Consider the following 27,027-nt stretch of genomic DNA (forward strand, 5'->3'; position numbering starts at 1 on the left):
TCAGTTATCAAAGGGAAAAAAAACAAAAATAATTTCTAAATCTTTTCTTATTCTTTTCTTAATCTTGCAGTTTAGTCAATCTTTTGGATTGCGTGTACGCCACTTGATTTTAGATTGCTTTTGGCGTGGCCAAGAGAAAATGTTGACACTTTTGATTACGTAGTATAATAGTAACCCTCCCTTCGGATTGCCACCCCTTGATCGTTCAGCGATTTGCGACAATTGGATTCGATATTTGGATATTTACATGTGAGGTCTGCAGGAATGCATTCACAGCCGACTCCTTGGCCCAGAAATCACGTAGAGTCGCCTTCTCCGGCGGCTCTCGGCCCGGATAAGCGGTCATCTCCGTTGTGGTCGATTCGGCGTACATCGATGACGATTACAATACACCAATTACCCGCACTCACGCATACAAATACCCCTAAGCAATACGCACACCCACACACACACAGAAGCACAAACACCAACACAGTAACACACGTGGCTACTTAGCCTAGTTTCTTTGGGGCTAGTATTTTTGGCATAAGACGCCTTGACTTGAATTTCGGTCCGCGAACTGAAGGGAAATAAATGAATTTAGAGCACGTGACAATTTGGGCCTTGATTTATGCGCCAAGGTCCTTTTTTCTCGCTTATTTATGCTATATTTATTTTCGGCTCTAATTTGAATAATATGTCCGTATAAAAAAGCATTTATCACAGTTGATATAATTAATGTCACTTGCACACAACAAAAGTTTAATATAAACTTGTACAATTCGTATGCGTCAAGGAAATATTTTCGGAAATTAAATTGCCAGTCCGGCGATTGCTGAATGCGTGGGCTTGTTGCTGATTCTGGTGGAAAAGTCCTTAGCGAAGGACTCAGTAACCGCATTAGCCGCTGCTAGACACCAAACTGTGCCTACAGTCGTGCTGAAAAGTTTCGTCAGGCGCGTTTTCCAAACCGCAGGCCAGCCAGCACACAATATGACGCAAAATATTGCACCGCATACATAAACATAAACAAAGGACAGGGGCGGGGATGTGTTGGGGTTTTGGCCAAGTGGTTGCAAATGGAAAGGAGATGGCTGAAACGAAGAAGACGCCTCGTCGTCTTGACACATTGGGCCTGTATGTGTGACATGGTCTAATGGCATTTCCAAATAGCTTAGCGCAAAAACTTTATACAACCGTCTGAAATACACACACCAGCACACACTCACAGAGACTCGAACACACTCTCTCTCTCGTCCTGTCAGGCCATCAACAACGACAACAACAAGACCAACAACAATGGCGACGTTTCAATTGCATTTCCGTTTGTACCAGTTTTCATTTCAAAACTCATAAGTTTCAGACGACATCAACGACGACGACGTGACCAGCGGGCTGTGTTTCTTCTTCTTCAGCTGACACGGCTGCCAGTACTTCTTCTTCTTACACAGAAAAAAAATCGGAATAATATATAAATGATGTACCCAGTACAAAAACCTTAAACATACAAGAAACATAGTTAGTTAATGTTTATCCTATTAAAGTCTGATTTTAAAGTAAAATACTTCCAAAATGTGAATAGCAAATAGTTTCTCTCAGTGTAGTAAATAAACACGCTGCGGTTGGCAGCGCGGGACAACTGTTTGCAAATTCTAAAAACTTTTCAATATGTTTGACGACGTGTGCCATTCACAATGGGTGGTAAACACTTTTTGCTTGTTCAAGCGAAGGTGGGAAATGGTGCAGGACTCAGGACTCCTTTTCCAGGTAAACGAGAAAGTTTTCCTAAAGAAATAATAGCTATATAAGGATAAGAATTTAGAAAGGAGGCAAACATTTATGTACGTGAGTTATTCTAAATGTTTTTGGATTATTACTTTTATCAACCCAATAGAAACTTTATTATTTAAGATATTTTTTGTTTAAAAGGTTCTTTTTGTTTTTATTCTAAAGCTTACTATTAGATCTTCAAGTAACAATTTTATTGAGTTAGTTTTTACATAAAATGGCACTTAATTTTTAATCAAATTTGTCCGCCCTAAAAAGTATGCTATAAAAACTTTACACTATAGGACTTTTTATCGGCCTAACTACATTTCAGTTCCCTTGTGCAACGGAGTCCGGCTTTCTTCAAGTGAAAGTGGTTGTCTAAGGGAAAAACAACGGAAGTTCGTACCTCGACCTGCTGCCCCTCCTCCACCCTTCTCCATCCCTTATAGGAAAGCCTCGACTTCCACTTTACCACTTGAGCCGCTTGACAACTTTCACCATTAGCGGAACAACGGACAAACACAACCACACTGGCATACAATATGGCCCACACAAGTCGAATTTGTAGTCAGCGCCATCAATTCGAGTTGAAGACATTCCCTAGCCGCTCCTCAAGGACCTCCTGCCCCCAGGACCTCTGCCCGCTGCCGGCTGGAGCCGCTTCTGTGTGTTTTGAGGCCTGTGTTTTATTGCTCTGTGCGCTTTGAGGGCGACAAGAATGTTTGTCGAGTGCTTTACAGCACCACGGTCCGGTGGATTGAGTTGTTTTGTTTTGCATAGTTTAAACCAGGCTAGCCTCTCCCCCGAATTATGAAAATATGATGACACGGGTGGGGGCTGCATTTTTAACCCCAAAGCATAAGAGGGTGTGGGGTGGTTGTGCCGCATTCAAGCGCCTGTAAATAATTTATTTATTCTGCCATCGCCGAGGCAAACAGTTGCGACTTTAAGCCCCTCCTTTCGCCGCAACTGGGAAGAATTTGTTGTCATTTATTACTGTTACTGCCAGTTGGCCACTTACTTTTTTGGCAACAACCGAGTCCGTGTTGCCAAACGTAGACCGAATAAACAAATAGCCAAACTCCCAGCAAAAACAGCATCAAACACAAAAAAAAAAATTCCAACAAATTCTAATTACTGTCATTTGGCTCTGGTTTAAGTTTTTCTCGACGTCTGCGGCCGGAATCTTGGCAACTAGCACTTTGGGCCAACATAAATTGGCTGGCCGTGAAGCCAAAAACTTTTCGTTCTCATTTTTGATTAACTTAATATATTTTAATTTTGGTTTATGACTGGAAGTAGTAAAACGACTTAAATTATTACAGCTCATCTTGGGCAAAACAAAAGTCGTTAATGCTGAGATCCTCGGCGTTTAATGGGTTAAAATGGAGGAAATATAGGGCGTCTTCTGGCCCTCCGATGATTTAAATTGCCAATTCTAATTCCCCTCATCGTAAGCAAATAAGTTCAACCCTTTTTATGTAGCTCAGTCGATAAACTTTTATAGTTTTTGTTACTGTTGCAGTAACTGGTGGCTGCCGCCGGTTGGTGTATGGTAAATGGTGAATGGTGGCACTCCAAATTGCTGCCACTGAGCCCGGCCCGACGCCGTTTAAACTGTCCTCGGCTATTTATTTAAGCCAACTCCTTGTTGTTGCTGCTGTTGCAATTAAAAACGCTGATATATGTTCTTTTTACAATTCAATAAATTTACGCAATGCTTTACTGTTGCCAGTCAACCCACCAGTGTGTCCTGCAATCGCCCCCGCTCCAAAGTTTACAGGACAGACTGGCTTTTAATGCAATATTTGTGTTCGCCTGTGTGCGCGATTCTTTTTTTTTTATATACAATTTATTTTGACTCTGTGGCGCGGCGAAACGATTCAGAATCTTGCAAACCAATGACAGTTTAATTAATTGCCGCACTGTAATGCGTTTTAAATTGTCATGTTTATACAGAAAAATGCTGCGAGGCTCTCGCTGTGAACGGCTCGCGTTCCTGCACCGCGTCCTTTTCTGTTGTGGGCGCGTGGTAGGACACAGGCTCACGGCATGTCCTTTGGAAGCCAAAGTGTGTGTGTCTCTCTGTGCCAGTGTGGGTGGCTTAATGCGTGATTGCGGGACAATGGGGAAAAATTACGAGTAATAAAGCAATGGATCTATGACTCCATTGTGCTGAAGTAAACAAAATATTTCCCAGGAAGTCAAAACAAGCTGATGGTGGGTTTTTCTTAATTATATGATAAATTGAATTTTTAAAAGCAGATCAAAATGTAAGCTTGCCGATTGCTTTATTTTATTATGATTTTTAAGGATTTTTTATAACATCATCTTTGTTGGAGCCATAGAAACCGCCTAATGATCATAAATTTTATTTTACCATTTCAAGCCATCTGGGATATGGTTCTCCGTGGGCCTTTTGAAGCCAATTTATCAGTATATTTAATAACTCAATCACGAAATTAGCCCATTGTAGGCCGTTTATTGGCGTGTGTGTTTATGGCCGAAAGGCTGGATGTCTGGATGTTGGAGTCGAGGGGTAATATTGTTTTTCATTTGTGTTTCATTGTTTTTAATAATTATTATTATTGTCCGGGGCTGTTTTTCGATTTCAACACCTATATATTATCATAGGCATAGTCCCAGAGCCGTATCCAGACCCACACCCAATTGCTAATGCAATTCCAATGGCCACAAACTACAACAACGGGCAATTTAAATGTCAACCACAATGAGTATCGTTTGTATGAATATTCACATATTAATGCACCACAACTCATGGCATTGCATATGAGTGCGTTAAGCCGGGACATGCATCTGTTCTGATTTGATAAGACGCTTAAGTGCTTCGGTTGGACTAATTTATTAAAGTGCTTTATTAATGCCCTTACGAAATCCCAGCTCTTGAGCCCTGCTGGCATTCAGTCTGTTTCCTAATTGTGAGCCCGGCCCGAAGGTAAACAACAACAACGGGAGCCGTAGCAGAAGCAGCAGCAGCAAAAGCAGCAGCAGCAACCCAAGCTACGTGGCGACAACAACCACCTAACAACAATAGCAACAAGAGTCACAATTACAACAATGACAACGGTCTGGGTCACATTTTCCGACCCACTGCGCCTGCAACACGGCGTATGCGTAATATTAATAGGCATCTACGCAAGCAAAATCTCCTGGTGACTCCCGTTCCCCACATTTCCGTTGTAGCTTTTGCTATAATTGCAAAACGTCTTAGGGCTATAGACGCGTTTGGGCCACAAGTACATATATTGTAAGTCTGTACATATGTGAGGAGATAATTATGATTTTGGAGGGTTGACTACAGACTCTTAATGAGTAGCATTATACTTCTGCTTTTCCTAAAAAGTTAATCCAGAAATTGAAGTCTATAAGGCTCAACATGCTTAATTATTAGTATCCTTTAACTATTCATATAAATTGAGTAACGTTTGAAACCCTCCTCTATTCTCTAGAGATAACATTTACGCCCATTGCACCATAAAGTCCCATTGATTATGTATTCATCAAAATAAACATATAGCCCTAATGAATTTTCGCATGTGCACACACGTATGTTATTGTTCCCCAATTTGGTGGCTCAATTTGAACTTGACTTCAATTAGGCTCGAAGGCGTGACACAAATTGTTTGTTATTGTTTCCGGCCTGAAAGCCATTTAATTAAAGTAATGTAATTTTTCAATAATCGAGTCCATCCACAGACCGAAGCAATTATTTCGGGGCCTTTTCATTCATGACCTGATTGGCAAACAATTTTAAATGAAAAAGTGCTGCTGGAATAAAAAAAGAAACGATTCACCGAACAACAAATTAAGAATGCGATGAAAGGCGGCAATTAAACGGCAAAAATCCAGTGACCACTGACCAGCACAGGATGCGATTTTCTGAACCCTCTCCCTACTTCAACCCACCAGTGTCCTGGTTGTCCTGATAGTCCTCATGCTGCTGCAGCAGTTACGTGTGCCAACTGTCAATGCAATCAGTAGCCGTAATGCTGCACCGGGCGGACAACTCAAAAATGTAAATCAAGCATGGCTCTGATGACGTAGTCAGAAAATCATTAAAATGAGCCCACAATGGAGCCCAGTAAGTCTGCCAGAGAAGAGTCAGCGGTGGACAGGAACAAGGCAAAAAAAAGGCCAGTCTGTGTTTATATTTGTTTCGAGCAATTAAAAAATCATTGCAGCAAAAGCAAACAAGCGGGATAAGTTGGAAACAATCAAGGTACGGATCGACTTTGAAATGATCTATAAAATTATTTAAAAAAGAATAATACATGAAAAGGATCAATTAAAGGTTATTAAAAGGCTAATAAAATTTATCAAATTTAATATATTTATATATTTTAACCTATTCAAATTAGTACAACCCTTTGCTTTAAAGCTCTACCTCATTATTTCGCACAAAAGCTCATTAAAGCATAAATTCTGTTTAAAATAAAACACAGCTTATTAATGTTAAACAACATGAGATAGAAATTTATTCAAATATTAATAGTTTATGAACTAAAAAAGCCAGTTTTTATGAATATGCCCACATTGTTCAACATTCAATGGGTATTGGAGTATAAAATGCTCTTGTAATTGTGAAGCAGACGCGTCATATACACCCAAACGCGCATTACTCATACGCCCCGTTGGCCTGCACCTTTTGTTGCCCGACCTGCCACGGAAGCTGGTATGGGATGGGAGGCGGGGGAATCATTTTGGGGATTCCAGAGGCTATAGGGAGAAGGGTAGCTGAGATTTTGTCGTGGCGTTGTAAGTGAAAAGGATCACGACCACGCAAATGCGCAATTTATGTCGTCAGGTGCAGTCAACGGACACAGGTGTCCCTCTCTCCTGCCACTTTTATAGCCCCGTGCATACCCTCGTCGTGTTATAGTCAACTATCCCAACCCATACACCGTACAACCTACACCATCCACCATCGCCATCCAGATGGTTCATCCACATTTCACATCCCTGGCGCGTGCAACACGTAAATGGCAGCGAAATTTATCAAACGCTTTATAGCCCAAAGGCAAGTTCCAAAGTTTTTGGCTTGACTTTGCGGTGAAAGTGTGTGCTCCGAGGGTGTGGATGGGTGTGTGCTTTTGTGAAAAAACTCAGAGGCGGCTGGAGAAGGGTATACCATGGGGATTGTTGGGTTTAATCTTGTTCACATGTCACTGCAGCTTGTTTGGTCATAAGTTTGCTGCCTTTGGGCGGCAAGAAGGAAGAAAAAAAAATAATTGACGGGAAATCTGGCCGTTCTCTTGGCCTTTGGCCGATAGCCACCCACATCCCCACTTGACCCCTTTGGCCAACCGCCCACTTTATATGCAGTTAATTACAACGGCGCTGACCTTGCGTGTTGCATGCCCCGCAACTGGCTTTCCCTCTTTTCGGCATGCCGCTCACGTTTGTGCCAAAAATCTTAATTTCTTTGCGGCATAGCCCTGCCCGTGTTGGCCGGCTCTGCGTGTCTTGGCCAACTGATGGTTGGTTGATTTTTTTTTGGGGTGCAGCTAAAGTCTCGGCCATCATTCATAATTGGCGTGCTGCACCTTTAAGGCGTATTTATGGCACAGTGGCATTATCGTCCTGGCCGTCCTAAATTGCATGATATATATCTAATTTCACAGCAAAATTGGTCAGTAAAAAGGTTGGGGGGAATTCGAATGGAATTTCATAATGTGGGCCAAGAAAGAAATTTCGAAATTGCAATGCAAGTATTTTCTGCTTTGGGGTGTGGTGGGGAAAGCCCGAAAAATGAAAGCTATAAAAATGCCATTTCCATTTTATATATAAATGACTTTCCTATTGCCAAAAATTACATTCAGTTATAACCATAGGACTGGCCCTATTTTATTTCCAGTACTTTAAGTCAAATATTTAGTTGAAAATCTAATCAAGAAGGGTACGTTCACATTCTTTTCAGTTGAAATTGAAGAGCCTGAAGCATCCTTTTCATTGTTTCCTTGTTATTTTCCTGTTACCCTAAACAATATGGTTATTAAAAATTGCTAAGGCATCCAGCGACTTGAATCCCTCTTCCATAGAAAGCTAACAAATTCCATTAATGTGCGTTAATCCTTCCCCATTTATTTTGCCTGGTTTTTCCTTGTCAGAATTTTCAACCATTGTCTGGGAAATTCTTCTCCGTCATTCCACTGTGTGTTCCCTCCGACCTTCGCCGAGGCGGTTAGAAATTTAAATTTTGATTACAAACTGCGAGCATGACCCCACCCACTCGGTGTTCGGCACGGGCCAGGGCACGGGCACCCTGGTAAGCAATTATTTGGCCAGCTTGACAAGGTTAATGCAATTTGCTGCACCCAAAAATCATTCAAAATTCGCAGCCCAATCTGAGTGTCGTCACGCATGCCGGGTTGAATAAATTATCATAAATGATTTTGTAAACAGTTTTCGCTGGCCGGCTGGCTTGGCCGCAATATGAATTAATATTATTAGCCAGCCCGGCATGCTGGGCTGCACTTTGCGCCTCTTTTGGGCCACAGCCCACCTCCTGCCTCTACTATTTTCTGCATACTTTGCATACATTTTTAATTTCCCTAAGTGAAACGCCACAAGTTTTCAAATTGGCCTTTTTCGCGTGAGAGCGCCCCAAGTGGCTGCTGATTTTCTATGCATTTTCCCATTTGATGGGTACATATATATGTACGATGTGTATATATATGCATAGTCCCGCCGTACCAGCTCCAGTTCTATTGTTCTTTGTAGCCTTTTGTACTGGGGCATGGTGTGCCCACAACCTCGTTGGGTGCCAGGACCCTTTGGTTGCCGAAGAGAGTGCCGCTGGCTCATCATAGGTTTTGATTTTCGGGGCGCTGGAATAGATGAAGCGGGGGCTACACGGGGAGAAAATGTGTGGGTGTTTTGAATAAAATGATAATATTATTTTTCTATTCGCTGGGGATGCTTTGGACTTCAAATAGAGTCTCGAAATATTTCTTGCTTTACCAATAAGCTCCTCATAAACTCTCCTCATTAAAAATATAATTAAAAAAATTAAATCTTATTTTAATTATTTGGAGATATATTATTTCTCCAAGTGCATGATGGATGTTCCATGCTGTGCTTTTGTTTGCCAGCCGCGGGCGAGGCGTGCAATTGCCTTTGCCGCACCGCATCGCAGTAGGAGTTTCAGCCTTTGGAGTCCATAGTGGTAGTCCTATAGTCACAGTCTGAACGGGAACAGAGCCCGAAGGAGAGCCCAGGACTTGGCAAAATTCAGGAAGATATCTTGGCTCACACTGGGCTGCCTTTTTTTGTGTTGTTGCATCCAGGCATCCCGGCATTCAGGCATTCTTTGTCTTGAGCTCGCTGGCTCACTTTGACTTTGGCTTAGTCATATACCGACTGCATTAGACGCATAGCTGGCGCTGGCTTTTGACTTGGTCGGTATCGATTATGACTTGCTTGAACTCTCGCCGCAGCAGCTTTCTGCATCCTCTACTTCTCCCCCAGCCACGATCCCACTCAACCCAGCTTTCGTCAAAGGAAGGTGGAAACTTTTTCAATAGTTGTTCCGGGGACATGCAGGATATGCGGACGCTTGATTGCTGCGCCCGCATGCTGTCAGTGATTTGTGCGCATTTCTTTTTGGCCAACTGCCTCTGGCAGATTCCACAAAGCATCTGGCTTTAAAGTTATCTGCTCATGAGTGATGAAACTATCTCATACACATTTTGGGGATAGCGTTCAAGCTTTAAATTTATGAAAAAATAATAGGAGAACTTGGTCAGTTGATGTAGGCAAAAATTTTGATATTTCAAAAAACCATATTTAAGAAATGTTTTGAACGAGGAAAGTCGCTTCTGGGTCTGCTGATTCCAAAATGGTACTTTATTTCCAGATCGGATACAAATTGGCAGAGCTATGGCCATCGGAAGGAGCAAAATGGGGAAATCGAGAAAATTCACAATTTTATGGGTAGACCCCTAGGAAAAATTCCAAAATTTTCAAAATCAAATTCAAGCAATGTTTTGAACGAGGAAAGTCGCTTCTGGGCTCCTCATTCCAAAATGGTACTTTATTTCCTGATCGGATACAAATTGGCAGAGCTATGGCCATCGGAAGGAGCAAAATGGGGAAATCGAGAAAATTCACAATTTTATGGGTAGACCCCTAGGAAAAATTCCAAAATTTTCAAAATCATATTTAAGCAGTGTTTTGGGCGAGGAAAGTCGCTTCTGGGTCTCCTGATTCCAAAATGGTACTTTATTTCCAGATCGGATACAAATTGGCAGAGCTATGGCCATCGGAAGGAGCAAAATGGGGAAATGGAGAAAATTCACAATTTTATGGGTAGACCCCTAGGAAAAATTCCAAAATTTTCAAAATCATATTTAAGCAGTGTTTTGGGCGAGGAAAGTCGCTTCTGGGTCTCCTGATTCCAAAATGGTACTTTATTTCCAGATCGGATACAAATTGGCAGAGCTATGGCCATCGGAAGGAGCAAAATGGGGAAATCGAGAAAATTCACAATTTTATGGGTAGACCCCTAGGAAAAATTCCAAAATTTTCAAAATCATATTTAAGCAATGTTTTGAACGAGGAAAGTCGCTTCTGGGTCTGCTGATTCCAAAATGGTACTTTATTTCCTGATCGGATACAAATTGGCAGAGCTATGGCCATCGGAAGGAGCAAAATGGGGAAATCGAGAAAATTCACAATTTTATGGGTAGACCCCTAGGAAAAATTCCAAAATTTTCAAAATCAAATTCAAGCAATGTTTTGAACGAGGAAAGTCGCTTCTGGGTCTCCTCATTCCAAAATGGTACTTTATTTCCTGATCGGATACAAATTGGCAGAGCTATGACCATCGGAAGGAGCAAAAGTGGGGAAATGGAGAAAATCCACAATTTTATGGATAGACCCCTAGGAAAAAATTCGAAAATTTTCAAAATCATATTTAAGCAATGTTTTGAACGAGGAAAGTCGCTTCTGGGTCTGCTGATTCCAAAATGGTACTTTATTTCCAGATCGGATACAAATTGGCAGAGCTATGGCCATCGGAAGGAGCAAAATGGGGAAATCGAGAAAATTCACAATTTTATGGGTAGACCCCTAGGAAAAATTCCAAAATTTTCAAAATCAAATTCAAGCAATGTTTTGAACGAGGAAAGTCGCTTCTGGGTCTCCTCATTCCAAAATGGTACTTTATTTCCTGATCGGATACAAATTGGCAGAGCTATGGCCATCGGAAGGAGCAAAATGGGGAAATCGAGAAAATTCACAATTTTATGGGTAGACCCCTAGGAAAAATTCCAAAATTTTCAAAATCATATTTAAGCAATGTTTTGAACGAGGAAAGTCGCTTCTGGGTCTGCTGATTCCAAAATGGTACTTTATTTCCAGATCGGATACAAATTGGCAGAGCTATGGCCATCGGAAGGAGCCAAATGGGGAAATGGAGAAAATTCACAATTTTATGGGTAGACCCCTAGGAAAAATTCCAAAATTTTCAAAATCATATTTAAGCAATGTTTTGAACGAGGAAAGTCGCTTCTGGGTCTGCTGATTCCAAAATGGTACTTTATTTCCAGATCGGATACTAATTGGCAGAGCTATGGCCATCGGAAGGAGCAAAATGGGGAAATCGAGAAAATTCACAATTTTATGGGTAGACCCCTAGGAAAAATTCCAAAATTTTCAAAATCAAATTCAAGCAATGTTTTGAACGAGGAAAGTCGCTTCTGGGTCTCCTCATTCCAAAATGGTACTTTATTTCCTGATCGGATACAAATTGGCAGAGCTATGACCATCGGAAGGAGCAAAAGTGGGGAAATGGAGAAAATCCACAATTTTATGGATAGACCCCTAGGAAAAAATTCGAAAATTTTCAAAATCATATTTAAGCAATGTTTTGAACGAGGAAAGTCGCTTCTGGGTCTGCTGATTCCAAAATGGTACTTTATTTCCTGATCGGATACAAATTGGCAGAGCTATGACCATCGGAAGGAGCAAAAGTGGGGAAATGGAGAAAATCCACAATTTTATGGATAGACCCCTAGGAAAAAATTCGAAAATTTTCAAAATCATATTTTAGCAATGTTTTGAATGAGGAAAATCGCTTCTGGGTCGCCTGATTCCAAAATGGTACTTTATTTCCTGATCGGATACAATTGGCAGAGCTATGGCCATCGGAAGGAGCAAAAGTGGGGAAATGGGGAAATCGACAATTTTATGGGTAGACCCCTAGGAAAAATTCAAAAATTTTCAAAATCATATTCAAGCAATGTTTTGAACGAGGAAAGTCGCTTCTGGGTCTGCTGATTCCAAAATGGTACTTTATTTCCTGATCGGATAAAAATTGGCAGAGCTATGACCATCGGAAGGAGCAAAAATGGGGAAATGGAGAAAATCCACAATTTTATGGATAGACCCCTAGGAAAAAATTCGAAAATTTTCAAAATCATATTTAAGCAATGTTTTGAACGAGGAAAGTCGCTTCTGGGTCTCCTGATTCCAAAATGGTACTTTATTTCCAGATCGGATACAAATTGGCAGAGCTATGGCCATCGGAAGGAGCAAAAGTGGGGAAATGGGGAAAATATACAATTTTATGGGTAGACCCCTAGGAAAAATTCAAAAATTTGCAAAATCATATTTTAGCAATGTTTTGAATGAGGAAAATCGCTTCTGGGTCGCCTGATTCCAAAATGGTACTTTATTTCCTGATCGGATACAATTGGCAGAGCTATGGCCATCGGAAGGAGCAAAAGTGGGGAAATGGGGAAATCGACAATTTTATGGGTAGACCCCTAGGAAAAATTCCAAAATTTTCAAAATCATATTTTAGCAATGTTTTGAATGAGGAAAATCGCTTCTGGGTCGCCTGATTCCAAAATGGTACTTTATTTCCTGATCGGATACAATTGGCAGAGCTATGGCCATCGGAAGGAGCAAAATGGGGAAATCGAGAAAATTCACAATTTTATGGGTAGACCCCTAGGAAAAAATTCGAAAATTTTCAAAATCATATTCAAGCAATGTTTTGAACGAGGAAAGTCGCTTCTGGGTCTGCTGATTCCAAAATGGTACTTTATTTCCAGATCGGATACAAATTGGCAGAGCTATGGCCATCGGAAGGAGCAAAATGGGGAAATGGAGAAAATTCACAATTTTATGGGTAGACAGACCCCTAGGAAAAAATCCCAAAATTTTCAAAATCATATTTTAGCAATGTTTTGAATGAGGAAAATCGCTTCTGGGTCGCCTGATTCCAAAATGGTACTTTATTTCCTGATCGGATACAATTGGCAGAGCTATGGCCATCGGAAGGAGCAAAATGGGGAAATCGAGAAAATTCACAATTTTATGGGTAGACCCCTAGGAAAAATTCCAAAATTTTCAAAATCATATTTAAGCAATGTTTTGAACGAGGAAAGTCGCTTCTGGGTCTGCTGATTCCAAAATGGTACTTTATTTCCAGATCGGATACAAATTGGCAGAGCTATGGCCATCGGAAGGAGCAAAATGGGGAAATCGAGAAAATTCACAATTTTATGGGTAGACCCCTAGGAAAAATTCCAAAATTTTCAAAATCAAATTCAAGCAATGTTTTGAATGAGGAAAATCGCTTCTGGGTCGCCTGATTCCAAAATGGTACTTTATTTCCTGATCGGATACAAATTGGCAGAGCTATGGCCATCGGAAGGAGCAAAATGGGGAAATCGAGAAAATTCACAATTTTATGGGTAGACCCCTAGGAAAAATTCCAAAATTTTCAAAATCATATTTAAGCAATGTTTTGAACGAGGAAAGTCGCTTCTGGGTCTGCTGATTCCAAAATGGTACTTTATTTCCAGATCGGATACAAATTGGCAGAGCTATGGCCATCGGAAGGAGCCAAATGGGGAAATGGAGAAAATTCACAATTTTATGGGTAGACCCCTAGGAAAAATTCCAAAATTTTCAAAATCATATTTAAGCAATGTTTTGAACGAGGAAAGTCGCTTCTGGGTCTGCTGATTCCAAAATGGTACTTTATTTCCAGATCGGATACTAATTGGCAGAGCTATGGCCATCGGAAGGAGCAAAATGGGGAAATCGAGAAAATTCACAATTTTATGGGTAGACCCCTAGGAAAAATTCCAAAATTTTCAAAATCAAATTCAAGCAATGTTTTGAACGAGGAAAGTCGCTTCTGGGTCTCCTCATTCCAAAATGGTACTTTATTTCCTGATCGGATACAAATTGGCAGAGCTATGACCATCGGAAGGAGCAAAAGTGGGGAAATGGAGAAAATCCACAATTTTATGGATAGACCCCTAGGAAAAAATTCGAAAATTTTCAAAATCATATTTAAGCAATGTTTTGAACGAGGAAAGTCGCTTCTGGGTCTGCTGATTCCAAAATGGTACTTTATTTCCAGATCGGATACAAATTGGCAGAGCTATGGCCATCGGAAGGAGCCAAATGGGGAAATGGAGAAAATTCACAATTTTATGGGTAGACCCCTAGGAAAAATTCCAAAATTTTCAAAATCATATTTAAGCAATGTTTTGAACGAGGAAAGTCGCTTCTGGGTCTGCTGATTCCAAAATGGTACTTTATTTCCAGATCGGATACTAATTGGCAGAGCTATGGCCATCGGAAGGAGCAAAATGGGGAAATCGAGAAAATTCACAATTTTATGGGTAGACCCCTAGGAAAAATTCCAAAATTTTCAAAATCAAATTCAAGCAATGTTTTGAACGAGGAAAGTCGCTTCTGGGTCTGCTGATTCCAAAATGGTACTTTATTTCCAGATCGGATACTAATTGGCAGAGCTATGGCCATCGGAAGGAGCAAAATGGGGAAATCGAGAAAATTCACAATTTTATGGATAGACCCCTAGGAAAAAATTCGAAAATTTTCAAAATCATATTTAAGCAATGTTTTGAACGAGGAAAGTCGCTTCTGGGTCTGCTGATTCCAAAATGGTACTTTATTTCCTGATCGGATACAAATTGGCAGAGCTATGGCCATCGGAAGGAGCAAAATGGGGAAATCGAGAAAATCCACAATTTTATGGATAGAAAAAGTGGGGAAATGGGGAAATCGACAATTTTATGGGTAGACCCCTAGGAAAAATTCAAAAATTTGCAAAATCATATTTTAGCAATGTTTTGAATGAGGAAAATCGCTTCTGGGTCGCCTGATTCCAAAATGGTACTTTATTTCCTGATCGGATACAATTGGCAGAGCTATGGCCATCGGAAGGAGCAAAAGTGGGGAAATGGGGAAATCGACAATTTTATGGGTAGACCCCTAGGAAAAATTCAAAAATTTTCAAAATCATATTCAAGCAATGTTTTGAACGAGGAAAGTCGCTTCTGGGTCTCCTGATTCCAAAATGGTACTTTATTTCCAGATCGGATGCAAATTGGCAGAGCTATGGCCATCGGAAGGAGCAAAAGTGGGGAAATGGGGAAAATATACAATTTTATGGGTAGACCCCTAGGAAAAATTCCAAAATTTTCAAAATCATATTTTAGCAATGTTTTGAATGAGGAAAATCGCTTCTGGGTCGCCTGATTCCAAAATGGTACTTTATTTCCTGATCGGATACAATTGGCAGAGCTATGGCCATCGGAAGGAGCAAAATGGGGAAATCAAGAAAATTCACAATTTTATGGGTAGACCCCTAGGAAAAAATTCGAAAATTTTCAAAATCATATTCAAGCAATGTTTTGAACGAGGAAAGTCGCTTCTGGGTCTGCTGATTCCAAAATGGTACTTTATTTCCAGATCGGATACAAATTGGCAGAGCTATGGCCATCGGAAGGAGCAAAATGGGGAAATGGAGAAAATTCACAATTTTATGGGTAGACAGACCCCTAGGAAAAAATCCCAAAATTTTCAAAATCATATTTTAGCAATGTTTTGAATGAGGAAAATCGCTTCTGGGTCGCCTGATTCCAAAATGGTACTTTATTTCCTGATCGGATACAATTGGCAGAGCTATGGCCATCGGAAGGAGCAAAAGTGGGGAAATGGGGAAATCGACAATTTTATGGGTAGACCCCTAGGAAAAATTCCAAAATTTTCAAAATCATATTTAAGCAATGTTTTGAACGAGGAAAGTCGCTTCTGGGTCTGCTGATTCCAAAATGGTACTTTATTTCCAGATCGGATACAAATTGGCAGAGCTATGGCCATCGGAAGGAGCAAAATGGGGAAATCGAGAAAATTCACAATTTTATGGGTAGACCCCTAGGAAAAATTCCAAAATTTTCAAAATCAAATTCAAGCAATGTTTTGAATGAGGAAAATCGCTTCTGGGTCGCCTGATTCCAAAATGGTACTTTATTTCCTGATCGGATACAATTGGCAGAGCTATGGCCATCGGAAGGAGCAAAATGGGGAAATCGAGAAAATTCACAATTTTATGGGTAGACCCCTAGGAAAAAATTCGAAAATTTTCAAAATCATATTCAAGCAATGTTTTGAACGAGGAAAGTCGCTTCTGGGTCTGCTGATTCCAAAATGGTACTTTATTTCCAGATCGGATACAAATTGGCAGAGCTATGGCCATCGGAAGGAGCAAAATGGGGAAATGGAGAAAATTCACAATTTTATGGGTAGACAGACCCCTAGGAAAAAATCCCAAAATTTTCAAAATCATATTTTAGCAATGTTTTGAATGAGGAAAATCGCTTCTGGGTCGCCTGATTCCAAAATGGTACTTTATTTCCTGATCGGATACAATTGGCAGAGCTATGGCCATCGGAAGGAGCAAAATGGGGAAATCGAGAAAATTCACAATTTTATGGGTAGACCCCTAGGAAAAATTCCAAAATTTTCAAAATCATATTTAAGCAATGTTTTGAACGAGGAAAGTCGCTTCTGGGTCTGCTGATTCCAAAATGGTACTTTATTTCCAGATCGGATACAAATTGGCAGAGCTATGGCCATCGGAAGGAGCAAAATGGGGAAATCGAGAAAATTCACAATTTTATGGGTAGACCCCTAGGAAAAATTCCAAAATTTTCAAAATCAAATTCAAGCAATGTTTTGAATGAGGAAAATCGCTTCTGGGTCGCCTGATTCCAAAATGGTACTTTATTTCCTGATCGGATACAATTGGCAGAGCTATGGCCATCGGAAGGAGCAAAATGGGGAAATCGAGAAAATTCACAATTTTATGGGTAGACCCCTAGGAAAAAATTCGAAAATTTTCAAAATCATATTCAAGCAATGTTTTGAACGAGGAAAGTCGCTTCTGGGTCTGCTGATTCCAAAATGGTACTTTATTTCCAGATCGGATACAAATTGGCAGAGCTATGGCCATCGGAAGGAGCAAAATGGGGAAATGGAGAAAATTCACAATTTTATGGGTAGACAGACCCCTAGGAAAAAATCCCAAAATTTTCAAAATCATATTTTAGCAATGTTTTGAATGAGGAAAATCGCTTCTGGGTCGCCTGATTCCAAAATGGTACTTTATTTCCTGATCGGATACAATTGGCAGAGCTATGGCCATCGGAAGGAGCAAAAGTGGGGAAATGGGGAAATCGACAATTTTATGGGTAGACCCCTAGGAAAAATTCAAAAATTTTCAAAATAATATTCAAGCAATGTTTTAAATGAGGAAAGTCGCTTCTGGGTCTGCTGTTTCCAAAATGGTACTCTATTTCCTGATCGGACACAAATTGGCAGAGCTATGGCCCTCAGAATTTGAAAATTCTTTTGATCGGAATAGCTTAAACGATTTGTGGATCCATTCTCAACCATTTTTCATTAAAATCTGGCAAAATAAATATATTTTAGATTTTTTTTTTAATATTCTGGGTCATAAGATCATTAGGTCTTCCTGCAAAGAGTATATTTTCTCCATTATTAATCTGAATTTAGTTGGAAAGCCCTAAATTTTTTGTCTTCAAAATGGTTTGCCTTTTTTCATATTTTTTGTAATGACGCCCAAATAGGAAGGCAAAGGACCCTAGGCCTTCAAAAACTCCGATAGTAGCTGCCACAACATATCGATAGGCTGTCAGCTGATTTCATTTGAAGAGCTTAGGGTCTTTACCCGAGCTACATATATTGCTCTTTAGAAGGGTCGGCTCTTTCTCTTAAAGCCCTCCAACTCTCGCCCGACCATTAAAAGCTGAGACCTAGTTCTCGAGTTGCCCTCGTCCTCGTCCCAGGACACAGGCGTGCTAATTGTTGGCATTGTTTTCTAGCCCTCGAACTCCCACAACTCACTCACATAGAGCGAGAGAAAACGAAAGTGCTTGCATGCAAAAATGCGACGCCACCACCTTAAAGACCCCACCGCCCAAACACCCACCGACCCCCAAGGACGCCCGCTCCCTAGGAAGAGGGAGCAAAACAAAGAAGCCAAAAGGCGAACACCGCCTTTTGATTTTTAGGCCAAGTGACCAAGTTTTCTCTCCCATTTCTTGTAGGATTTGCTGTTTTGGAGTGGGACGCTGACCGCAAAACTAAGCCAAAAAAAAAAGAAGTCCAAAAACGCCTCGTATATAGTTTAATGTATGTTATACACACACACTACACTTCTGCACTCATTCACTTAAATTATACCAAAATATTCAAATTTATATTGATTTTGCGCTGACGTGAAAACTTTCACTTAAAGTTGAAAATTATGGAAAATGCAGAAAATGCATGCAAGCGGGGGGGCGACTCACCTTGAAGGCCTTGAACGAGGAGACCACATAGAAGGCACCATCCTCCAGTTCGTCCAGATGATACTTCCGGTCACCGTCCATGGAGAACACGTAGCGGGCACCTCGGGGCAGATCCATTTTCGGTGATATTTTGTCCAGCAGGTTGTCCAGCGAGGTGACATCCCGTCCGGGGCGATAACGTAGCTCGACGCCCGGAAAGAAGGGATCCCCGTTCCGGTAGAAGACCACACGGCGTGCCTTCCAGTAGGACAGATTCGAGTAACGGGAGGCGGCTGCACTCGAGATTTCCGGACGAGATTTGGAGCGCACCAGCGGCACCACCGGCGGCTGTTCGGAGTTCTCGCTCATGTTGTCCAAATAGCTGGGACTGATGGCCCTACTCTGTCGGCCACTGGCGGCCCCACCTGTTCCACTGGCAGCCGTTCCGTTGCGCTGCTGCCAATAATCCGGCACCTGGCGACCGGCGATTGCCTCACCTGCCACCGCCACCTGATCGCCGGCTGCTAAGTCCTCGTCCTCATCATAGGGCGTGTTCTGAATCCGAAAGCTGGACGAGATTGGTCGCTTGGGGCTCTTCACCGGACTGTTGCGGTTACTGTTTGGCTCCGTTCCGTTGCCGTTGCCGTGGCCGTTCCCGTTTCCGTTGATGTTGCCGCCTTGCTTGTTGCTGGTGCCACCGTTGATGCCACTGTGATGTGGATTATCTTCGAAGTGGGTCTGCGTCGGTGTCGGCGAAACGTTTCCCTCGAGCGGTGCGTTCGGACTAATTTGTGGCATTGTTTGGCCGCCCAGTCCGGACTCGTTATTGCCAACAGCCCCCCCACCGCCTCCGCCTTCCTCATTTACATCATCCTCGGCGGTCTGGGCCTGGCCCAAGCTGCCCATGTACTCGTCGTTCTCTTCGTTGGACATTCTCCTTGGCGATGGTGTTGGCTTTGCTGTTTCTGTACTGATGTGTTTCGCGAAGTCACGTCAACTTTCTCTTAAGGCGTTCTCCTTAGCCTGGCCCACCTGGCTCACCTTGCGTGTTGGGTTTGTTGTGGTCAAAGGAATCGCTAAGGGCAGCGTCGCGTCGACGCAATACAAGAAACTTAAAGTGCCTTCGAGGGGCACAACTCCTTCAGATTTTTATTATGGCCCGTAGTTGCTGCTGGTCCGCCGGAGAACTAGGTTGCCGGCTTAGCTGAAATCAAAAATATTAAATTTAATAAATGATTTCATTTATTAATTAATCTCCTTCTAACTTGATGAAGGATAACCGTTTACTTGAAAGATAGGAAATTATTAATGTCATATTATCAGTAGTAACCTCTCATATATCCTCATTAGCCCATAGCCCAACTATGCTATCAATTTATGATGATAACTGAAACACAATTGATATGTGATGGCCAATATAATTGATTTTATAGCCTTATTGATATCTCACCCTAATTGGCACATTCGTAATACTTTAGCATCAAACATATGTTCTGGTCCTTGTACATTTCGAGCACTGCACTTAGAAATATCAACTGTTAACCGTGTCTGGTGCACCCACACTATGTATGTATGTACAATCGATATGGCAGGACCTCTCGATGCAATGTGTCCAATGCTCCCTCTGGCCCCAGGAGCTCACAAGAGGCCCTCTTCAGTCCGTCTCCAACGGCGCAACGCCCACCCCTTGAAGTCCAATCCGCAGAGCGACTCAATGGGCTGTCCGACGAGCTCTTGCCACTGCCTTTGTCCCAGTAAACAGACCAAAGAGCCCCACTCAACCATTTCGGCGTGGGCACTACAAACATTCACACTTCTGCGGGCCGAGGGGTCGGCCGGGTAGTTGAGGGTTCAGAGTTCACAGTTGCTGTTGGCTGGAGAGGCCGAAAATATCGCGTATTGTTTGCCCTGCTTTGCCATGCTTTCTGCAAGCCACACATGGAAAAAAGTGTGCCTCGAAAATCAAGATAACTATATTGGACATTGATAGAGAGTCTAAGTGCTGAGTGCGGTGACAGGATCTAAATCTTTAAAGCTTTCTTGCTAGAGAACCTAAATTATATAATTTCTTTAATTTATTTCTTCTTAATTCCCCTTAACTTTTTTTAAGAATGTAATGGAATTTTTATTAAAAAAAATCATATTTGCCTTCAGTGGAATAAATGGCAAGAACCGAAATATTGCAGACGGCAGGAAACAGGCCGACGACTCCTGGCTTAAGTGGCGTTGGTCTCCTGTGTCTTTGACCACTCTACACCCAGGCAAACACACACTCACACACAGCTACCCGAGCAGACAGAACACTTGCATACACCATTCAGAGGGCAAGTCCTTTTCACTGCATTGGAATTTCGTGTATTTTGCAATTGCAACAAAAAATAAATATTTGTAGGCAATGGGAGAATTTTTGCCTCGCGGGTCCTGTCTCTGCATTTTATTTTCATTTTTTATACCACTCTTCGGGGTGGCGTTTGCCGGATTTTGGTTTTACCTGTTTTATGTAAATTTGTTTTTATTGCAACACGTTGCACGTTGTTTCTTTGGAGCGTCGTATTTATGGCCGTGGATGTTTGCTTCCTTTTTTTGGGTGGAAGGTATGGTGGCTTCCTTTGCGGCAATTAGGTTAATGACACTTTGGTCCGGCGGTTGTTGCTTCGGGTTATTTATGCACAAACAGTTGTTGCTCTCCACAGTTGCAACAAAAACGGCAGCATCCACTTTTACTAATTGCCTATCAATCAGCCGCAATTGTCTCCACTTGTATTCCAGGAGGCGATTGTATTTTTTTTTGGTAGGTTTAGTGGTGGTGGGGGCTGTGGCAAGACACTAACGTTTTTCCGGAACAAAAACAATAAGTGGGGGACGTCAAGACAAACACATTTACTTGAATCAAATTTAATGAACTCGATGGCAAGTTTATTAAAACATCTCGGTTGGCTTTCTTCCTTCGCCGTGGCTCCTCGCAACAAAAGTTGTTGGCGAAACAAAAGTGCGAAACTTTTGCTTACTTTCCCGCTTCGCTTTTCCGATGCACAAGAAGAAATTCCGTGTGGCAACTTTGCCGGTCAAAGTGTTTTTGAATTGTGTTTCATGTGCCGCCGTTGCCGCTGCCAGCTGCCTGCTGGTACTTTGCTTTTCTGCTGCTTTTTTGCTGTTACTGCTACTGCTGCTGCTGCTTTTGTCCACTCTAAATTTCCTCGGCGACGCAGCCAATTTTCTTAGAGAGTCGTGCCTTTCTCTTTCTCCCCCATTACTCCGTGAATCGAATTACACGTTCACTTGCACACTCCACGTGTGTGTGTGTGTTGGTGTGTTGGTGTTTGTGAGTGACTGACTTATGGGGCTAATGCTGGCGTGCTCCGGGCACAGCACTTCTGCCCCCCAAACCCAACTCCACCACTAATTGTGCCCTGCTTAGGAAAACCGCAAGCCGAGTCAGAGTACACTCACACACAAACCTACGAGAAAAAACCAGGATCCGGGGACCTAGAGGGGCCATTTGTTAGGTTCTCTTAACCATTTGGCTTTTTCACCTACCACCTACCTCATTGCACCAGGGGGGTTCTTGGCCACTACCAGGCAGGACTATAATTATTATGTGCAGACGGTAGCCGAGAGATTCCTGTCTTTGACCGATTGATTGTGGGATTTTGTCTTAAACCCGCTAGGATCTGCAGCCTTTAAACTGATTTTTTTCACTTGGCCAGGTTAGTGGCCGCCGCAGGCTAGGGAAATATTTACTACGTTATCAGAGTCTGAGCCAAGACCGGCAGCGGTTTAGCCCCCTGCTGGCAAAGTGGCAGCCGTCTAGTGGCACTGTGGTCATACGTTGATGGTTTTAATAGTTCAGTGCGTTGCCTGCGGCTTTATGTTATTTTATTAATTAGGGGAAGGGATGGGGAAAACCAAGGTGGAAAAGTAAGAGGTAGTTTTTAAATAAAGAAACTTAAAGAGGTTGATGATTTTAAAGGGTCTTATAATCTGCCTTCTTGTAAGCCATGTTTTAATAAATTTATTTAATCAGATAACCCTTTAATAGCTTTCACCTTTTTTTGAAAAACCCAATTTATTATAAGCCATACTCTTTAAGAAATATGTGCCTGCCACCCACATTTGTCAAATGAATTTCCTTTTTAAATACCTGTGTTGCAATCTTCAATCCAACGACTGCACCACAGTAACTGATTTTACTAACATGCCTCCCCCTTGAAACCCCAATCCCCCCTTTAGTCCGCTGTTAGAGGGGGAGTTTCCCCGAGGGGAAATCGCAGTTTTTTGCTTATCGTGTTTATATTGTCGTCGTAGTGCTTGTGTGGCTGTTGGCCTTATGTTCGTGTGTTTTGTCGTCGCCTTAGTCAGCAGCAACGTCAAAGTCAACTTCAACCATCCCAGTGGGCGGAGAGGGGTTGGTGGGGGGTGGAGGTCGAGGCGGGGAGCAGAGGGCGGTACTGCTTATGCGCCACTCACATGCAACTCCTTGGCCGAAACAATTTGTGAGGGGGATTTTTCGCTGCTTTTGGCAGTGCTGTGAAATTTTCTGTGTCACGCTGGTCACACGAGCAGCAACAGTCCCCGCAGAAAGTCCGCACCCATAGCACCGATGGAAAATTCTTTTGGCCAGCAAATGATGGTAAGGGGAGGGGGTAGGGTAGCGGGTGGCAATTCAACCATTTTATCCATCATACAATTAGGCCAAACGTTTGTGGAAATTTGTTTTTATTACAATGCTATTACTCGTGATTTGTATTAGACGGCGACGTTCTGTTAATAACTTTCTGAGTCCCTTTTTCCTTTACCGTTTTCTTTTTTGGCCAAACCCCACCCACTTTCTAGCCGCCCTCGCATTTCTTTTAAATTAATCACATTTTTGTGTGGGCGACGCAACGTTTGGTGAAGTTAATGTATTATTTTAATGCCATTTCCGGCTGGCTGCGTGATTTGTGGATTTCCATCCATATTTCGGTTTAATTGTTTCGGCAACTTAAGCAATGCCCTCGAAATTGAATCATCAGCTTTTAGTGATTACAGTGGGTGGGGGGAGTGATGGCTTATCTCCGTTTGATAAGATTGGAATTTTTCATTATTGCCAATTTCATCGCAATTTTCGGATTGCCCTGCAGAGGTAAACTTTTAAGCTTACTTAGCTTCGATCAGCAGCATCATTATTTCTCGTTCCATTTTCAATTATCTAATTTATCCCAACAGACTCTATAACCACCACACACACAGACTCACAGAGCCAGGCAAACAACAAACTATTAGAGGAGCCCAGAGAGAAGCCACGCCCACATCAGTTAACAACTCAAATAAGCTCCTTTTTTTGTTGCCAATTCTACCTCTTATTAACTCCCCCTTGCAGACTCGGATCAAAGTATACTGCAGAATGGGGTGTGCTTAGGACAGGGCCTTTAAACATTATTTTTCTAAGACTTTTTATAAAAAATATAAGGGGTCTGAAATTTGATTTAATAAGCAAAAAATAAACTAAGCTAAGAATAATATTTTCTCTCATATTTCTATTACATACAGACTCTTGCCATCACTGTCCAGTTTGAAAATAGAGAAAGGCATCTGCTCTAATAAGGTCCTTCAATACACCTGGGAGGGCGCCACAAAAAGGGGCGGTTGCTGGGCGGCTTAAAGTGCAGGCTGCAGCACCTTGTTGCCATTCGGAATTGTGCTCACATGAAGGACTCTGATGCTGCGGCAGCTGCGGCAGAATCAACGAAAAGTCGATGGCCACAAAGGATGTTTTGTTTGCTGTAAATGCCCACTGTGCGGCAGCGGCAGTTGCAGCGGCAATGGTAGCCGTGGAGTGCACACACTGGTGCTTACCTTAAAATTTCAGCTAATGTACTCACGTGCACCATCATACCCACACACACACACACCAGCCCATAGAAGCATACACTCCAAGAGGCGAGTAAACAGAAAGTGCAATTCAAGCCACTAAAAAGTCCAATGCCGCTGGCGTGCATTTTGTATTGCATACTTTTCTGCGCCGTGGCCGAAGACGACGAAAACTGCAGGAAAATGGAAAAGGAATGGGTAGCGATGGGCAGGGGGGTGGGAAAGAAAGCAAAAGGGCGATGGGCACGAGGGAAAATGCAGTGGAAAATATTGTGAAAAGGGCGCGGTCAGAAGTTGACAACGACTACAGAGCCAACAATGAGGCATTTTTAATGTGACCATTAAACAATGGCAACCAGGACAATGCACACATACATTCGCACACAAACACACACACATGAGCAGGCCAAAAGAGCGGGAAAGAAACACATGGACTGCAATGGACGTTGGCAACAAAAATGTAACCCAGAGAACTTTTTTCTTTTAAATTAGAAGATGCTTTCTTATAATATATAATTTTATGATATACAAATTATTATTAAAATAAGCTTTAAAAAATATTTAAAAAGTGTATTTAATAATAGTATTGAAGAATAAAATCAGAAGTTCAAAAATCAACAAAGTTTGTTATACTAAATATAAAATCTATCAAACTATCTTTTTTAAACCGAATCTTGCTCATTGGGATATGCCATGTATCCCCCTTCCCCAAGTCGAAAAATATATATGCATTGTATGGGAGGGAAGAAAGGACCGCCTTTTCCTTTGCCATTGCCTTTCTTTCCTTTTCCTGGCTGGCATTCAGCTGGCTGTCAGTCGCGCGCGAAAACTTTTCAATACAAAGTATGAAGCCCATGACGCTACTAAAAGGCGACATTGAAGAATGCGACAGTCCCGATGAGGCGACAGAACAGCAGAAAAGCAGCAAAAGAAGCCACGATAACGACATTTGGCCGGGCCGGACTGTGAGCCGATCCGGGCCAAGTCCTCCGTATATACATATATACAACTGAATGAACCGCAACAAAGGCACTCAACTGACTCCGATTGCTGCAACAGCTACGGCTACGGCAACGGCTCCGTCACCGTCTCCGTCTATGACTGTGACTCCGACTCTGACTCCGGCAAGGACTTCAGCTGCGACTCCGGTTGTAGCCGGAGCTTTGTCTTGCCACTCAGCTGCACTTATGTGAACTCCCACCGGCGTGTCGAATCTGTTAGCTGTTGCATTTTGGCCGGGCCTGCGAATCATGCTGCCATGTACAAAACCGCAGGCAGGGTGAACACAACAAGGGTTCCTTGAATGCAACAGCAAGGGTGGAAGGTGGCGGGATCGAGGGTGCTGACCAGGCAGCTGCCATGTCAAAATGAATGAATGGATGGGTATATGGCTGGAAGGCTAACCGACCACAAGCAGGCCAACAACTTGGCCAAAGCACTTAGACTAGAATTTTATTAAAAAGGACTTCTTTTGAATTATTAATTGTTTATTAATTTTAAGTATTAGACAATTATATACTTTATAATTTTATTCTTTTATTATTTAAAAAATTCATAGAAATAATAATATTTTTCTCAAGTGTACTAAAACACATGCTTTGGCACATAAGAATGGGCCAAAAGAAACTGGGTATGGGACCTGCCAACGCATGTCAAGCTGGCTGGCCAAGAAGAAAAGCTCATGTCCTCAAATGTGAATGAGACCAGAATTGTCCTCCGTCGACATCGTTCCCATTCTCATCCTCTAGCAAAAAGTTTCAATTGTCTCTGGCCGAGAATGTGTGAATGCGATTGTCCGAGTTTCTCATTTGCGGCAAGGATTTGGATCCGTTACGGGCTGGCTTCCTGTTGCACATGGGGGCACAATTAATTTTTGTTGCGTACATGCAGCCCATGATCGTAACGATAATAATGATGACTATGGTGATGATGGTGCTGCTGATGGGGGATTGCCTTATGGGAGCATATTGTGCAATCCTGGCCTGATAAATGCGTCACTTGACCCTTCTGGCGTAAGTCGAGATGTCTCACCATCTTTTCGTTTTTGGTGTTGGTTTTGGAATTCGGTACGGGTCCTTTTGTGGCCAGACGGGGGTCTTTATCTCCTTCTCCATCTCTATTTCCATCTGAGATAGTGTCAGCAGCAGAAACTTTGGCCATTAATGAGTTATGCAAAGCTCCAGCTGCAAGGGGAGTGCACTTAGTGCCACATCCTGCATCTTGGATATTAAATTCAAACTTGGGGAATTCAGGTTAACCCTTTGGGAGAATTTAAGATATAATGAATTAATTGTTTTATAAAAAATTCCAACCGATTTGAATAGAATGTTGATATTGCTTTCATAATCAAAATGATTCCCTAAGAAGTCTTAAAGAAATACACAATGTAACCTTGATTACGAATTTCTATTTACTTTATTTAAACTTTAGAAAATAAGTTTACTTTTAAATATTATTTTGTTTAAACCAATATCTTAAAGGGGTTAAAGCTCATTGCGCCTTTTCCTGCATCTTTTGTCGTTAATAAAGCAAATGACCAAAAAAGTTTTTCAGCCAGGAAATTAGCATTTTGGCAGAATTCACTTTGAGCCAGGCTCCCCTTCTTTCTTTTTATCCTGCCATTCTTCCACTGCCCCATCCTGCTGCCGGAATCCAGGGGAAATGCAAATGCCTGGCAAAGTGTTACGGTTTTCGTTAGTTTCTACATTTTTTTTTTTGTGCAAGCTCGTTGTGGCCACCGCGCACTTGATGGGTAGCCATGATTAGTTTAGGTCGAGGGGATCGCAGA

At 42.0% G+C, this 27,027-nt stretch overlaps 1 protein-coding gene across 1 annotated transcript in view; it reads right to left on the reverse strand.

Moving 5' to 3' along the window:
• The window catches only part of DCX-EMAP (Doublecortin-domain-containing echinoderm-microtubule-associated protein), a 45,933-nt gene extending 24,800 nt beyond the window's left edge, over window positions 1-21,133 (reverse strand). The window contains 2 exon segments of the mRNA XM_017254057.3: window positions 18,411-19,593; window positions 20,881-21,133. Of these exon segments, the coding sequence (XP_017109546.2) occupies window positions 18,411-19,322 (912 nt within the window). The 5' untranslated portion in view covers window positions 19,323-19,593; window positions 20,881-21,133.
• Between the last annotated feature and the right edge of the window lie 5,894 nt (window positions 21,134-27,027).

Source organism: Drosophila bipectinata, chromosome 3L, assembly GCF_030179905.1.
Source record: "Drosophila bipectinata strain 14024-0381.07 chromosome 3L, DbipHiC1v2, whole genome shotgun sequence".
Lineage (NCBI taxonomy): Eukaryota > Metazoa > Arthropoda > Insecta > Diptera > Drosophilidae > Drosophila > Drosophila bipectinata.